The 16,330-nt window shown below is 42.8% G+C and overlaps 1 protein-coding gene across 1 annotated transcript in view; it reads left to right on the top strand.

Annotated features, from left to right (window-relative positions):
• The window catches only part of MYLK4 (myosin light chain kinase family member 4), a gene marked incomplete at both ends in the record, with an annotated part of 93,209 nt that extends 82,144 nt beyond the window's left edge, over positions 1-11,065 (top strand). Inside the window, 5 exons of the mRNA XM_084259612.1 lie at positions 1,843-1,913; positions 2,626-2,754; positions 3,325-3,477; positions 6,963-7,041; positions 11,021-11,065. Coding sequence (XP_084115738.1) covers positions 1,843-1,913; positions 2,626-2,754; positions 3,325-3,477; positions 6,963-7,041; positions 11,021-11,065 — 477 coding nt within the window. The remainder of the gene's footprint in view (positions 1-1,842; positions 1,914-2,625; positions 2,755-3,324; positions 3,478-6,962; positions 7,042-11,020) is intronic.
• Between the last annotated feature and the right edge of the window lie 5,265 nt (positions 11,066-16,330).

The raw sequence follows: 16,330 nt of genomic DNA, 5'->3' as shown, positions 1-16,330 counted from the left end.
CCAGGGATTGCACAGCGAAATAAATTTAACTTCCTTAAATAGTTTTCCATGGGCCTCTTTTCCAATAACTTGGCTTCTCTGAGTGCCTTGATTCATGCACATTGGCTGGCCCATTCACGGGGCCGGGGGTGTGGCATGTAGAATGGCACATGAAAGGTTAGTCGTCATTAGCAAAGCCCTTGGTTATGAGCCGAATTTGAAGATGCCTATTTTTGTGGAGCATTTTCACGGAGTGTGGATTCTCTGCAGATATCCCTAGAGGGACTCGATTGGCAACTGAACCTGGCTGGTCGTAAGTCAAATAGCTCCACCTGTGGCTTCTTGACATTGATGGAGGACTTGCAATAGCCGTTTTAGTTATGACTGTTACGTAGAGATAATAATAATAGCAGCAGCTGGATGGGCCATTAAGGCCAAGTCATCCCCTTCAGAAAGCTCCTTGGGAGGAGAAGAGTCAGCAATATTAGGGGTGCTTGTCACTTTTGGAGGAGATTATGCGTGACTTAAAAATGGCCTCCTTTCTATTTTCTGGTTTGCACGTCTTATGCAAAGAATATACTTCAATTTCACAATCAGAAGGAAAATTCACTTTTGAAGGGTCCTCCAAACTGTTTTTTCACTTTCTGCAAACAAATTTTCACGTCCTAGTCATCTTTGACAATCGAGCAGCTTTATACGTGATTGATCAGTTATTTAAGTATGAAACCAAATGTTTTTATATATCACCCTCTTCTCTATAAATAGCCTTTAGTTATAGACATCTGTTTTAGAAATATTTCAGAAAAGGGCTTTCAGAGTCATTATATGCAACCGAACGGACTATTAAATATTGATTGGGAGACACTATGTCATTTCATAAGTGTTTCTGAGTTCTGGTCTCATCTGAACTTCCTCTTCTCCCAGACAGGTAGGAGAGGGGCCCTCAGAATCCCACCTAGAGATGAGAAACGGGGGTTCGGTGACTGAGCTAACATCCCCAGCATTTAGGGCAGAGCTGGGAATAGAGTTTGAGAGTCCCGGGCAATTTTTGGACAACTTTATTTCTTTTTTATGGATGACCTTGACTTTAAATAAAATCCCTTATTGTTCCCAGACCTCAGTTTTTCTGTCTTAATAAGTGGAGGCACTCTTGTAAGACGTTCTGTAAAAACTGGGTCACAGGGCTACTGTCTGCGTCTCTCCCCTTCCTGCCAAGGCTGTCAGATGGGCTGGGTGAAGCCAACTCCAGGGGAACACCTCGTCAAGGAGTTTAGGCGTTGAGACCGAACTCAGCAAAACTTGGGTATGGCCGAGAATGAAGAATGAACTGGGGGAACCTCCCTTCGAGTGTGACTATCCCAGAGGGGCAGGGCAGAGGGACAATCTGGGGGTTAGAAGTAGTCACATTATATTGCATAGTCAGTGAGACTGTTTAAGAGAATCAGGCCATTTCTCTTGGAACTCATAAATCCTTGGGAAAATACTCCTGCAAGAGGGGGAAATTCATACTTAATAATTTTAGGGGGGCAGATGTCAAGTGTGAGCCGGCTTCCACCAGTTCATCTGGAAGAGGAGGAAAGCAGCCTCCTTTTACTTCTTTCCTCCAGGAGGCCTCTGCCTGAACTCATATATAAACTGCAGAGGCAGGAGACGGACAGGCAGGGTAATGCCGGCTTGGCGGGCACCCACAACCTCATCCACCACATAATTAAAGGAGAAAATACCCCCACAGACAAGCCAGTCCTAGAGTAAAAGGTCTGATATGTTTTTCCTGAGCATCGCTGTATTTTTAGTTGTGGCTCAAGGACAATTTGAGTGAATGATGGTTGTTTTCATTGCTAATGTGTCTCTTTCTCCTGGCAGCCTGAGAATATCCTGTGTGTGAATCGGGATGCTAAGCAAATAAAAATTATTGATTTTGGATTGGCCAGGAGGTATGTCTACTTGGAACTAGCGTGTGAATGAAGTTAAGGAGCATGATGGTGGGCTTTGCTTTGCAAAGATAAATCTGATATACCCCTTGGTTCCATACTCTCATTTAGAATTCACTTTGTAAGAATTATGTCCAGCCTTACCTTGCTGACTTGGGGATTAGAACATTTAGAAGTTTCTACAGTGCACATGTGAAAAAATACAAGAAATTGAAAGTGTAATAGAGTGGTTATTAAATTCAGAGCCATAATTTAGACTTTGCAGAGTTTATCTGAGTCATTTATATTGGTTCTACCTACAAAGAGTAGATTTATTTTTCAAAAAGGAATAACGTAAACAAAATCACGAAGGGTTCTGAAACATTTGTGAACATAGAATTTATGAACATAGAATTTGCATGAGCTTCTGCATAGTGACAGTAATTACAAAATGGATGTTGTAAATTACTGCATTTGGTTCATTCATTCATTCAGTCTCATTCAAGCCATCTAATAATGTCAAGTACTGTACCAGTTTTCCTTTTGTCTTATTCTGTAAGTGTTCTAATTAGCCTGAAAAAGCACCTGGAACTTCTATATGAGTGTTTGTCACTATCTCTTAAAGTCTATATATTTTAAAATTGCTGTATGCTGAAGTTATCTTGTCTGATAGGCTGTAGCTGCTCAATTTCCATTTTTAATTGGCACTTTCTCTCCTTTGTCTCTTAAATTTCAGATACAAACCCAGAGACAAGCTGAAGGTGAACTTTGGCACCCCAGAATTTCTTGCCCCTGAAGTTGTGAACTACGATTTTGTTTCCTTTCCCACTGACATGTGGAGTGTGGGGGTCATCACCTACATGCTGTAAGCAGATATCCAGCCTCTGAATTTGTTTCCAAGTCTCATGCACATCAAATGAGTTTTTGCTATTTTGAATAAAAACCCTGATTTAGGTCTGCTAAAAATAAAGAACCCCACATCATCTCCAGTTACGTACTAGGCGCTATTGTATTCTGTGGGGGAAAAGGGCACACTCCTTCCCAGCCCATCACCTGAGAAAGCAAATATATGCCTACTTCATGAATCAACAACCAGGACACCACCTAGTGCCCTTAAAATAATGTAAAAAACCTTTGTGTCCTGATCTCCTAAAGACTCCTGGTAGCCTTCCCCCTCAAGGTGACACTCCTGGTGTCTGTCATCTGAGTACATGACGGCACTTGGCAAGGATTGGAGTATAGCTGCTGCCGTCATTGCTGCCATTGTTTTATGAGGAGTTGGGGTGGGAGAGGTGAGCATTTTCATGATTGCAAAAACATATCATAAAATCATGCTGTATGATCAAGTTACTTGCTTATTTCAGTTTTAAATGACAGAATCAAAAGAGCAGCCCATGTATTGCAAAGTACTCACTCTGGATCCCATGTGCTGTAGGCTTAGCGGTCTGTCTCCCTTCCTGGGTGACACTGATGTCGAGACCCTGAACAACATCCTCGCCTGCAGGTGGGACTTGGAGGAGGAGGAGTTTCAGGACCTCTCAGATGAGGGCAGGGAGTTCATCTCCAAGCTTCTGATTAAGGAGAAGAGGTAACCCAAGTTCATTTCATGCTCTGGATGTGGTAGGGGTGATCAGGAAGCAGTACCCACTGCCCCAGTTTATCAGGATGCATGCCAAATAACTACTGAATTCCCTGTGACAGCTACCACACCCAGGCAGAGTTGCAGATAAAATGAGCTTGCCACTCTTGACCCCGTTTACTGAGATCTAGGACTGCTTTGCTCATGAAGCTTACAAGGGTTGTGAAAACTTCCTTCCTTCTGCCTTTTACAATAAGGCTCCAGCAACTGGGGGCTCCTCCTGGGTCACGGTGGAATCACCCTCAAAATGAAGGGTTTTAGATAAGTTTCCATGATCCCTTTTGCATCTACAAGCACACATGGCTATGTGTAGCTGCACACTTAATCATCACTTCATTTGAGAATCTGTAAGGACCAGGCAATGCCATGTGTGATGAAGGCATGATATTTTAACCCTCTGCCTAACTCCACGTGGTGGAAGCCACCATTACTAGTTTATGGATGAGACTAAGCAGTTTGTCCACTATCATCTGGCTGGGATGTGGTAGAACTGATTATCAAACTCAACTTGTCCTTCCACTAGACCCATGCTCTTTTCTGTTCTATATCACACGACCTTCTCTTTTCTGTCATGCTAAAACCCTATACACTGAAAATTCAGTGGATGAAGTGGTTTTGAACTACAGGGGTTTACAGCTTGGAATTATGGGGTGGGGAGGAGAAGACATTGTGATTAACTAGCCAAATGCATTGCTTCAGATGGTTTTATATCTAAAACTTATAATAATGTATTTCAGGGCCAAAAGGGCCAGTAATACTTGCCTTATTGTTTTTATTATCTTTGTGGTGTTGAATTATTAATTAATAAACATGGCCACAGACCAGCAGATAGGAGGGTGCAATGTGAGGGGGGGAGGAGGGTATGACAAGGGCAAAGAGTCTGGCTTACAGGAAGTCTTCTCACTGTAGCACTTAACTGATTACCTACAGTCCTCCAGGAGATGTTTCTGGGCTATTGAAAACAGATACAGAAAGGCTAGTACCTGCCTCTAGGTAACTCAGGATCTCATGGAAGACTTGATTATTTTTTTAAAAGACATAATACAATGTGGATAATGCAAAGATGGAGTGATAGACATGGCCTAGCGGGTAGAAGAGGACTGAAGCCAGGCTGCAGGTGTTAGGATCAGAAGAGGCATTAGGAGAGCTGACATTGGTTTTAGCTTTATTGGAAAGGCTCAGCAGCTGATGATGCTATTATTATTACTATTAATAATAGCTGATGACATTATTATTGCATGTGACTGTGGGTCAGGCAGTCACAGGTAGAAAAAGCCATCAGTAGTGGACTCCCTTCCTGTGGCTGGCTTCCCACAGGGATTCTTCCCTATATACCTACAGTTTTACTCCCTTGATGTGATTGGCTATATCGTGTTCAACCTAATGGGCTTGCCCTACACAGAACTAATAACTAGATGTTCATTCTGCTCTTCTCCACCCATGTGGCCATAGATTTACACTGATGCAAATTTAGACAATCCCCGTAAAAGAAGAAGGAAATATCAACTCTATCAAAATCCTTGATGAATGAGAAATCCATGCTTAGTGAGAACTTTTTTACAGTGGACTGTTTTTTAAGATTTATTTATTTATGCATACAAGAACTGGTGTGTAAGCCAGAGGTGCGGGGGGTGAAAGGATTCACCAGAGACAGTGCAGGGAGCAGAACAGGCTGATCTACTTAAATACACTGCTGAGGGGAGGCAGGAGAGATCTGCTGTGCCATGTGTGTTGCTTTCTGTCTGGCTGAGGATCGAACTTGTGTTGCAGTGGCTGGCAATAGCTTGATAGTACTGTCTTTAACCCCTGCACCACCAGGGAGGCCCCTACAGATGTACTTTTAAGTATTAACTGATTTAATCTTTCTGCAAGTCCTGCGGGGTATGGATGTTATCAAGTAGCATTTTGCTGATGAGAAAATCGAGGCTGAGAGCAGGGAAATGGTGATATAGCAGCTCTGGGCAGATTCAGGGCCAGAGAGTGGGACTGCCCACCCACTCCCTCACCTTAGCAGCAACCAGTACACACTGGGCAGGAGGTAGACAAATTGACTCTTGGATGAACAAAGACCAGAGTCAAATACCACTACCACAGAATAAATTTCTGGGGTCCAAAAATAAACTTGAAATTGTATTAAAAATTTAATTAGTAGTACGATGTTGTCAACTTTTGATAGATCTGAAAAGTTTGACATTGGCACATAGGAATACTTTTTCAGCTCTGTCAGCTATTGGGATACTTCTAGGGAGGTCTAATACTGAAAAGTCATGATATTCAGAACAACCAAGAAAAAAATAACACTCCCAACTGAGGTTGGTGGAAGTCAAGAGTTTTCTTGTTTTTATTTAATTATATCTGCCTATATAGGGTCCTTATAATTGTGATTTTTTAAGCAGTTGTGTCTTTTATTATTGACTAAGGTAAAGGCTTGTCTCCCCTTCAAGTCTAACTCATGAATATTAGGTGAAGCAGTTTTATCAAAGCATTCCTACAAACTGAACCTTCCTGATGTAGTTTCATTAGCTTATAGTTTTTAGTTTGAAAGGTCATTTGGTTTGATATGATGAAACTTAATACACAAAATAAGTTTACAGATCATAGTATTGGAATATAATATGACCTTTTTTCTTTTTCTTCATTTAAAAAAATTGCATAGAGCTTTGTTGGGTGAAAAGGAGATAGTTTCTTTATAAAGGTATCATATATTCTCTCTCAATAGTCATATTAAGGGCCTCCCTGGTGACGCAGGCAGTTGAGCGCTGCACTGTGAAGCTGTCTGCGGCCTCTGCAGTGTGGGTTCAATCCTGGCTGGATGCGGAGAAACCCACATGGTGCAGCAGACCTCTCCTGTCTTGCCTGCTGCTCCCCTCAGCAGTGTATTTCATCAGTCTGCCTGTTCTGTTCCCCGCTCTGTCTCTGTGAATCCTCTCACCCTCCCGTGCATCTGGCCTATACCCCAGTTCTTGTATAAATGAGTAAATCTTAAAAAAATAGTTATATTAAGTCTCCACCTATTTCCTGATTTATTTAACTCTTCAAAACTGAATTCAAAAGTTAGGAATACATATTTTTCTTAAGTCTTAATACCTTAATTGCTTTTGCCACTATAAAAATATTGTAACATTGTGTTCTTACAATTATAAATATACATTTATTATTTAACAGTCTGACAGAAATTTAATTAATGAAGATTTGACATATTAAGAATAGTTACTTATTAAGAATAGTTAACAATTTTGCTTGGCTCACCCGTGTGGTTATCCTGATTTCTACACAATCATTGGTGACACAATCCAAGGGGAGGTAAAATTGTCTGTGTTCTTGACATTCAGTCATCTGGTATACCAAAGACAGTGGTCAGAGTTGAGGTTGGATGAAGGACGAAGGCCTCATTTGTTGTGTCCTTACTAATAACTTTCTGACTTTCCTGTTAGTTGGAGAGTAAGTGCAAGTGAAGCTCTCAAGCACCCTTGGTTGTCAGACCACAAGCTCCACTCTAGGCTCAAAGCACAGGTAAACAAAGCTTGATGTTTGTCCTCTTCATTTCTAGATGGTCTCAGTCTTTTGATAATCAGATTGCTATGCCTAATTATGTGGTGGTGTTAAACTGCTTAAAATGTGTTTGTTGAGCAGTTTGTGTTTCTTAAAATAAATGTTTGCCCTCTTTACAATAGCCAAGACATGGAAACAAACTACATTCCCTTAAACAGATGACTGGATCAAGAAGTGTGGTCGGTCACAATGGAATACTACTCAGTCATCAAAGAAGATAAACTCATGCCAGTTGCAGCACCATGAATAGAGCTGGAAGGGATTATGCTAGAAGGAGGAGGATAAACACCAGATGGTGTCACTTATATGTGGACTGTAGAGAAACCAAACAAAGGGTCAGACAAAGATAGGCTTTAAAACCAACCTTTGAAAGCTGATAGATCTGAGGTATTCCAAGGGTGAGGGTACAGGGTGAGAAGAGGGTAGGGAGAGCACGCAGTGGGCCATGGTGGAGAACTATGGGTGCTTTGGTGTAGGTGAGCTACAGTGACTACACCTGAGTGGGGAAATTCTATGCTACCAAATACTAACATGATGTAATGTAAACCAATGGCAGTTCAATTAAAATTATGCTAATTATCAATATATTGTTTAGTAGAGTATTAGTTTTGGCACAACTATTTATTATGCCTATTATTAAATCATCATGTTCTAAAATGAATTACCTCACTGTTCCATGTGCATGTGTGTGAGTGCACATACACATACATTCCAGGGTACATAAACATATCAAGTTTTGGAGAATATAGGCTAATGTATATTCAGGATAAATATGTTTGCATTAAAACAGAATTCAGAACTCTAATAACTGTGCTAACCTGCTTTCGTCTCTTTGGGCACCAAAAATCTTTAATACTCAGCTTGGTTCCCACTCTAAATGATTGAAAAATTTGTTGAGTATAATTGAGTCCACACTCTGCAATTACTTCTTCAATAAAATCCTTGCCTGCTCTCTTCACCTTAATTACCATTTATATGCCAACCCTTTCATCTGTCCCTTCAGCACAGATTTCTTTCCTCAGCTTCAGAGCTATATACTCACCATGCATTGGATCTTCTCAGTGCTCGACTGAAATCTTCCCACTCTTTCCCTCATCCTCAACTATCCTCCCAGAACAGAATCCACCAACAGCCTAAACCGGCCACAGAGAACCCTCTTTGTCTCTTCCTCTCTCTCCTCCATCTCTTATCTAACTTACCTCCAAGTTCTAGACATGACTTTCCCTAATAGCTCCTGAGTTCTGGCCAATCCTCTTCATCCCTATCATTATCCAGGCTTGTGACACCTCTCACATGAATTACTACCATCGCCCCCACCTCAAGACCATCTGCATCCAAATCACTGTTTCTTGTGCAAATAACACAGATGCAGAAGTGTAGCTCTGAAGCAACTTCACTAAGCATTTAGGCTGTCCAACTGGGCAAACACACAGAAAGGCCTCACTGAGGAGAGGTCTGACGTGAGCATCGTGGCTGTGATGTGCTGGACATGGTGTGCAAGGCGCACTTTCATTTCCTGCAATTGCTCCTCATCCTCACCACACCCTGGGGTTTGGGGACAGAGCTGTTCCATGGACCAACAAGCCTTGGAATGCCTGTGCTTCAGGTACTCATTTTTTCCACATCCAGTTTTTATTGAAATTAACTTGACTTCTAAATTCAGCATCAGCACTAAGTTTTATTTGTGCTTGAATATACCTTTCCTTGATAATTGGTACTGATGTCAAGTAAAAATAGACTTATTACCTAGTATGTACCTCACCCAGACTACATAAACTGCTTATTAGGGTTACCAACCTATTTTGGGCCAATTTTCCACCAATGTATTTTTACCCAAGCTTATTGGTATCCAAATACATTGGACACCTAATTGACATGTTAGGACACTATAGAAACCACAGCAGATAATTAATGACATTTTGCAGCTTCAAAAGTGTTTAAAAATAGTTTTAAAACCATATAACAACAATAACACAAGTCACCTTTTTGTTATTCTATCCAACTGCTGTTGGTTCCGAAGGTGAATAGATATTTCAAGAATGGTGAGGATTTAAAAAATAAAACAACACAGTCCATTGTGTGAATCTAGTTAGTGATCACAAAAGTCGTCATTACATGGCATACTGCTTTACAAAAAAAAAAAATTCACTTACTCCTCATACCAGCCCTCAGACACAAGACCTTGTTATTGTCCTCGTTATGTAGATGAGGACACTATGGATGAGGGTTATACACTTGCCCAGAATCCCACCAGGAGTAAGCAACAAAGCTGCACCCACTGCAGACACAGGAGGGCCCTGGGATCTGGGTGGGGCTTTCTTCCTTCGCTATCTTAATGAGTGATGGGCTGCTGGGTAGATTCTGGAACTTTCCATTTGGGTACCGTTCGTGATAAAGTTTCTGGAAACATTCACGTACCGTTCATGGTGAAGTTTCCAGAACCTTTCAAATACTGAACATTTCTGGTGTTACACAAAGTCAGTATTCAAACTTAGTATATTTTATTTCTTAATGAAACATCAAGACTAAGTTTTTTCTCCAGAAGACTCATTTAGAGAATAATCATGGTTCAGGTAATTATTATAAAATCAGAATTGGACTTTTACATTGAGACTTTAACTCATCCCAAACTATTTACTGTTGAAATCTAAATTCTACTTTAAAAAAGTCTTTTATAAACTTTTGTTTACCTCTTTTAATCATGTCATAATTAAAAAGTACTTAGACTTTCTTAGCCACTGAGCAGGCCTAAAACCAGTCACTACATTTAAAAAGGATTTTTTTTTTTGTCTTAGAAGTTAAGGTTCTGAAGTTCTCTGCCCTCTGGATTATACTGAAACTGATATATTATTTATACCAGTATATTGTGTATTTATAGTATGTTGTATATACTGAAACTGGTATATTGTGATTCTGTTGTTCCTACATCCCCAGACCCAGACAAAACCCACCATTTATCAGAAATGACTCTCAACTGTTAGAACTCAGCACATGCCATTGTGGACTTAGCAAATGCTTTGGGTCTAGAGGAAGGAAAACTGAACAAATTGACATGGTTTCTTTTCTCCAAGAACTAATATGCCCTCTACCTCCCCTTCCTGTCCCCAGGGTGACGTCCTTAGCTCAGGTCCTTCTTGCAATTTACGGAACAAATAGACACCTGATGAGCTGATATTGAACCTCCATGCACGCTATTCTCTAAGTGATCAAGTCATTACTTGATTCATTACAGTTTTGGTCATATTTCTCCTCCTTGATATAAAACAAAAATCTGCAGGTGTTCCCCATCATCCACTCCAAGCAAACCCCCACTGAGGTCCAGCTCTGCTCCTCACCATCTGCCTCGCAGTCTTTTCTCCGTGACTCCGTCCAGATCAGCCTGAATGCTAGCGATTGTCTAAGGCCTATTTTAAATGCTCTGACTTAACTTCAGATTAACTTTAAAATTAGCTTGAATTTAAAACTGTGCTCTGAACCCCAAAACTGGAGGAGCATTCCCTGTCTTGAGCCTCTCAGTGGCACATCAATCATGCTTGTCTTCTAGATTTAGAAGCAGCAGCTTTTGTGTCTAACTCAGCTTTGCAGCTGTGCCCCAATTTCTGTCTTGACTCTTGTGCTTGTCAAAGTGGATGTTGGTCTGAGTGAGTTTTGACAAAACACAGGGGTGTAACAGTTGCTATTAGATGCTGAGCTCTTGGTCCCTGACTCTGAGAGGAAGGTTGGGGGCCATGGGAGCATTAGGGGGCACACTGGAGCTGGACTCTGAAGGTGGGTCAGTGTATCTGCTGGGACCATCAACTGTTTAGGTTTCAGGGACTTCTCTTGAAGAGTATTTTCCTTTCAGTAGCAAGTACTTACTTTTCAAGTGTTCTTGCATGCTAAGTCAGGAACTAATGCCAGATGTTCTAATCCATCACCAAATGTACTCTGGTTTTTCTAGAAGAAGAACTGCCGCTCCGATGCTCAGGACCCTGTGACCAAATAGTCTGTGGAAAGCACCCGTTTGAAGGTTGGTCTTGGGTCTTTTCTTGCAGGGGTGTTTCTCAAGTCCTAAGAGAGGAAAAAGCAAGAGATGAAACGTGTTCCATTTTGTGGGAAGCAGAGGAGTGTTTCTGCCAAAGGCGAGGTTCCTGAAATCAGACTCATTCTGCCATTTTCTAGCACAGAAACCTTGGTTTTCTGACTTGTGGGTTGGGGAAGGTTCTTACCCCCAAGCTTGTTGAGTGACTCCAAGGAGATAATCCCAGCAAAATCTTGAGCTCAGTGATTGGCACATAGTAGGTACTCAATAATTACAATTGTGCATCACATAACAAAAATAATCTGTTCTGAGAAACATGTCATTCCATCACCATGCAAACATCATAGGGTGCAATTACACAAACCCAGGACATGTGACTCACCTTTTTGGACCACCCTCGTCTCTACGGTCCACCGCTGACCAAAATGTCATTAAGTGACAAATGACTGTAGCTCACTAGGCGCCAGTGATTGAACAGAAAGTATGTCTGCTAGTCTTTACAACTGTGTGAAAGCTGAGGAAGTGAGACCTTTTCGGTATAGATGGGGAAACTGAGTCTCAGATTCAACTGATTAACTCACCTGGAGCATACTACTAGAAATGGTGGCGCAAGGCCCTCTCAGGTGTCACTGGGCCTAAAGTCCAGCTCTCTCTCCCCCTCCCTTCAGTTGTCTCCTGATCTTGGTCCCCCAAGGAACTACCACTTCATACAAAGCCTAGACTCATGCTCTCCTTCACCCTGCTTAGAAGTCTGTCCGAAATTTTAAGAGGCCACTTAACACACAAATGCTATCAAGAAGCTAGCTCGATGCATGCCCCGGGGAAGTGAACTCAGTACAGAGGACTTTAGGAAGTCCCAACCTTTATGTCCTTATTGGGGGACCAGTCACCCTCCAACAAGTTAGCTCCCTAATCTTGGGCAGTAATCCCAGGGCCATTTTTTTTTTTTTAAGATTTATTTATTTATTTATACAAGCACCTGGTATAGTCAGAAGCGCGGGAGGGTGAGAATTCACCAGAGCCAGAGCAGGGAACAGAACAGGCAGACGGACAAAGTACACTGCTGAGGGGAGCAGTAGGCGGCAGGAGAGGTCTGCGCGCCATGTAGGACCCTCGCCAGTGGCCAGGCAATGAACTGGAGCTGCAGAGGCTTCGGGCATCTTCGCAGCCTAGCACTCAACTGCTGCACCACCAGGGGAGGCCCCCAGGGCCATTTTTGAAGCTCAGTTTTAAGTCTGCATCCTTGCTGCCCGCTGGTCTTAGTCTTTCATTTCAACTTATATTTAGCCTGGTCCTGAGATTTTTTTGTTTTGTTTTGTTCTGCTTTTTGACTCATCTTGTTTCTTGTAAACAAAAAAACAAAACTTGCAAAAGGAAAAAAAAAAAACAAAACACCCTTGAATCTACCGTAGAAATCAATCAGTAGATCATAACAAAAGTCAGAAACCTGAGTCAGGTAAGCAATCAGCCCTTGGTGGAAAGATCCCTTAATTTGGAGTCTATCACTTATTACAAAATCTGTGGAAAGCAACAGGAAGTCTTGTGCTTTCTATTTATGAAGACCATTCCCGTTGGTCTAAAAGAACAAGGACACTTAGAGGCAGCTTTGTGTCTTGTGACAATGACAATAAAGAAATGACTGTGTGCCTGGGCACTGGCCCTGGGCTCAGCCTCTGCTGAGCGAGTGTCTACGGGCAGCCCGTCTGTGTCCCCTGTCCTTCCGTCTCTGTCTCTCCCCTTACCCTCTTGCCCAGAAGCAGCTTTGTCCTTGGCTACCACAAGCCTCCAGGGTTTGCCACAAACCACCTTCCCACCATAAGCACTGGCGTCACTTGGAGGCCTGCTGGGAATGAATGTTTTGGATGACAGGAGGTTGCGATGGGAGGCCAGCCTGTCGCCTGTGTCTGGCGGGAGGAAATGGCGGTGGGAGGTGGTAGAGACCTACCAAGACAAGTTGGCACTGACCCTGGCATGCTGGCAGACAGTGGTGGCCCAGGCAGAGGACAAAGGCAAAGCCTCGGAGCTGGTCACAGCAGGGTGATGAGCTACTTGCTGGAGGAGACTTGCTCAGGGGCGCCCCCTGATGGCCACTAGGGCGTCTTGCCTGCCTTTCCTGAGTACCTCTGGCATGTGGGCCTCAGAAATTCACCTGGGTGGCATCACAGTAAGGGGAAACATCCCCTCCAGATCCAGGCCACATGGATGCGTCTTACTTTCCCTTTGCTTTTCCAAAATAAGATATAAGTAAGGTATTAACTCTAGGAGCAGCCTCATTTGCAAAGAATGCTTAAAAGAAAAAAATTATTCCTCACAATACTATTTCCTGCCAGGATAAGATGGGTTCTTGGCAAGATATATTATGAGTAAAACCAACTTTGAGATAATATTGATTTTTAAAATCCGGTGGTTGAAAATTATTCCTGTGGAAAAAGAACAACTTCCAGGTCCGAAGAACAGGGCATAATCCACCATGTAAATTGAGGCCTATAAATCGCCTGCAATTTGTTAGAGGCTTTTTTGATGCGTTGGGGAAATGCTCAGAGATCAGTCTGGTGGGATTCCATTTCCCGTTTCCATGGCATCTTTTGCCAACCTGCGAGATAGACGTTTGTGGTCCCTCCCAGATCTGAAGGAGTGATGTGCATTTGAAGTACGGGCCCCAGGTCAGATGTGGTCACAAAGCAAATGGAAATATCCCCACGTGCTCTGCCGTCCGACTTTGATGCCAGATCAGACTGACGGAACGGATGGGTGGCAGCTCGGGAGCTGGCCGTGCTTCAGATGAAACAAAGAGACCTTGTCCTTCTTTGGTGCACAGAGCACTAACCTCTCTTGCATAAACTGAAAAAAGCAAAAAGCCAACTCGGGTAGGCGGTGGGGTCCTTCAAGGGGTTTCTCTTTTTCCCCTCTTGCATACACACATACATTATAAAAACTCATTTGTGGTTTCCCTATGGGGCACAACCAACTAATTACAATTTTAAAAGCCCTGCTGAATTAACCAGAGTCATATTTTGTTTGCTTTGCAGGAAAACTGCTGCGGTTGCTGCTGCTTTGAGAAGATTTTTGGGAAAATCAGCAATTCTGATGCCTTGACCCCTATGAGGACTGTGGCCATGGGTGGGGAAGGTGGTGGTGGGGGGGTGTCAGTGTGCTTGAACTCAGAATGCCCCCTGCCACGCTTGCAGGAGATGCCCCCTTGCTATGGTCCTGGGTGCAGGCGAGCCCTGTGTCCCTTCCCCCATATCCCTACACCCCCCTAGTCCACACCTGGGAGATGCTTCCCTTCCACATTGCATTTTTTTCCTCTTCTACTTTTATTTTTTGATCTTAGTTTCTGGGGCCAGGGGTGAATTGTTTCTGCTATTTCTGAGATCACTAGAGCTTTCATACTTGCAAAAGGAAAAAAAAAAAAAAAAAACACCCTGCTTCTAGTCCTTCAACTGTGTCTTTCAAAGGGATCACTAGAAGAATTTCTTGATGTGGTAGCCCTTTGAGCACTTCATTTCTCAGACTTTATTGCTTTGATTGGGGCTGAAATCAGGTGACTCAAATCCATAGATGATTTGCTTTCTGGAACATAAGCTTCCCTTGGATTCTGAGGCAACAGAATCGGGCATTGTAGCTTCTGTTTATTTTGAATTCTCCTCCAAGTGCATCTGTTTCTTCCAAGTTGCTGACCCACTTTCAAGTGCGCGAGGTGTGTGCTCACCATACAGTTCCTGCTCCCTTCGGATGGGACACTCGTGGCTCGAAACACACTGGTTTTGAGGGGCAGTCTGAAAGGTATCTGCTTCTGGTTGGTCTTTGAAATGACAGCCTTTGAGACAATGTCAGGAGTGAAGTACCCGAGTTGCACTCATCAAGGACAAGAGATGGCTTTTGTGCATTTGGGGGAAGGCGGCGCTTTGCCTTCAAGTTCGAAGTGACCCGAGAAAGAATGCTCAGTTTTCTGGGCAAATGCATACATTCATTATGACCAGTGATCTCCCTGCACAGTCTCCTTTGGCTCAGTGGATGGGAATAGAGAAGGTTCAGAACCCAAAGATGAGCCATCTGGACATGAGACTGGTGTGACTTTCCTGTCTTTTTGGAGACAGGAGTGATTTTCAGTTGGAAGCTTCATCTTGTTCCTGAGCTCTTGTGCCTTTTCGTCATGCATATTTGATAAGGGAAGGAGCCTCCAGGACATGGCACAGAAAGATACAGGACTTCTAAGGAGTGGCTGGGCACCATTTCTTTAGGAAGACGAGTGGATGCAAAGCCCCAGTTAACTCCTTCATCTATCTCCACGCTCCTCATCACCTTCTTCAGCCTTTCTCCAATTTTCCATTTGCAAATAAAAGTGGTGTGGAGATCAGCTACAGTCATGCCTCTGTTTTGAAGCATCAATCCTTTGAGGCTCCTCTTGTCACAATAGCAATGAAAGGAAATAAGAACAACTCGGCAGTATTAGCGAGGGTGGATTTCACTGCTTTGGTTTTTCTCCATTCCTTCTCTTATCCGCCTAGTGAGTCCTGCTGCATGCCCCTGAATAACTATCTGCGCAAAGTCCTTATTCTCATGTGTAGGGAGACGGGGAAGGAGAGACAGAAGATGTGTAATTTAGCTATAGCCACATGCCAATTTCGTGGTCATGCTAGCTATAAAACTGACTCCTTCCTAGCCTCTGCTCTTACATTATGATGCATTTCTTTTTTCCTTAGGCCCATGCATTTATCCAACATTGGTTTCCCCTGTTCCTGTTATGTGACTGTACTTAAAATGTTTAATTTAGTTTCTTAAAAAAACAAAACAAAACAACAAAACCCCGTGACTGAAGTGTTACATTACCTTGCTATCTTTAGCTGATGGTATTCATTGAGTCTGGAAAAATACAAGCCAGTGCATGCATCAATTCTCAGCCCGCAGAGAGCTGGCATTCATTCAAATGCTAAATAAGACACAGGGGTCTGATTTGAAACCCCTCGTGAAGGGCGTTTTCTGTCCTGTGGTGTGGATTCTCTACCAGACTGAACAGCAGGTTTTTTTGCACTATTTGCAATTTGCCTCCATCTTCCATTCTGACTCACGTTGGCAGATAAACTTCCCCCAGGGTCTGCCACGCATGGAAGAGACAGCTGAGGCCAACGGAGGGAGTGATTTCTTTGCCAAATGAATCCACTGATGAAACCCACCCCCACCTACCCCCACCCATTGTGGGTGTGATTTTTTTTTTTTTTTTGAAAG

The sequence above is a fragment of the Talpa europaea genome (genome assembly GCF_964194135.1).
Source record: "Talpa europaea genome assembly, chromosome: 2".
NCBI lineage: Eukaryota > Metazoa > Chordata > Mammalia > Eulipotyphla > Talpidae > Talpa > Talpa europaea.
This window is presented reverse-complemented; position numbering and strand designations above follow the sequence as displayed.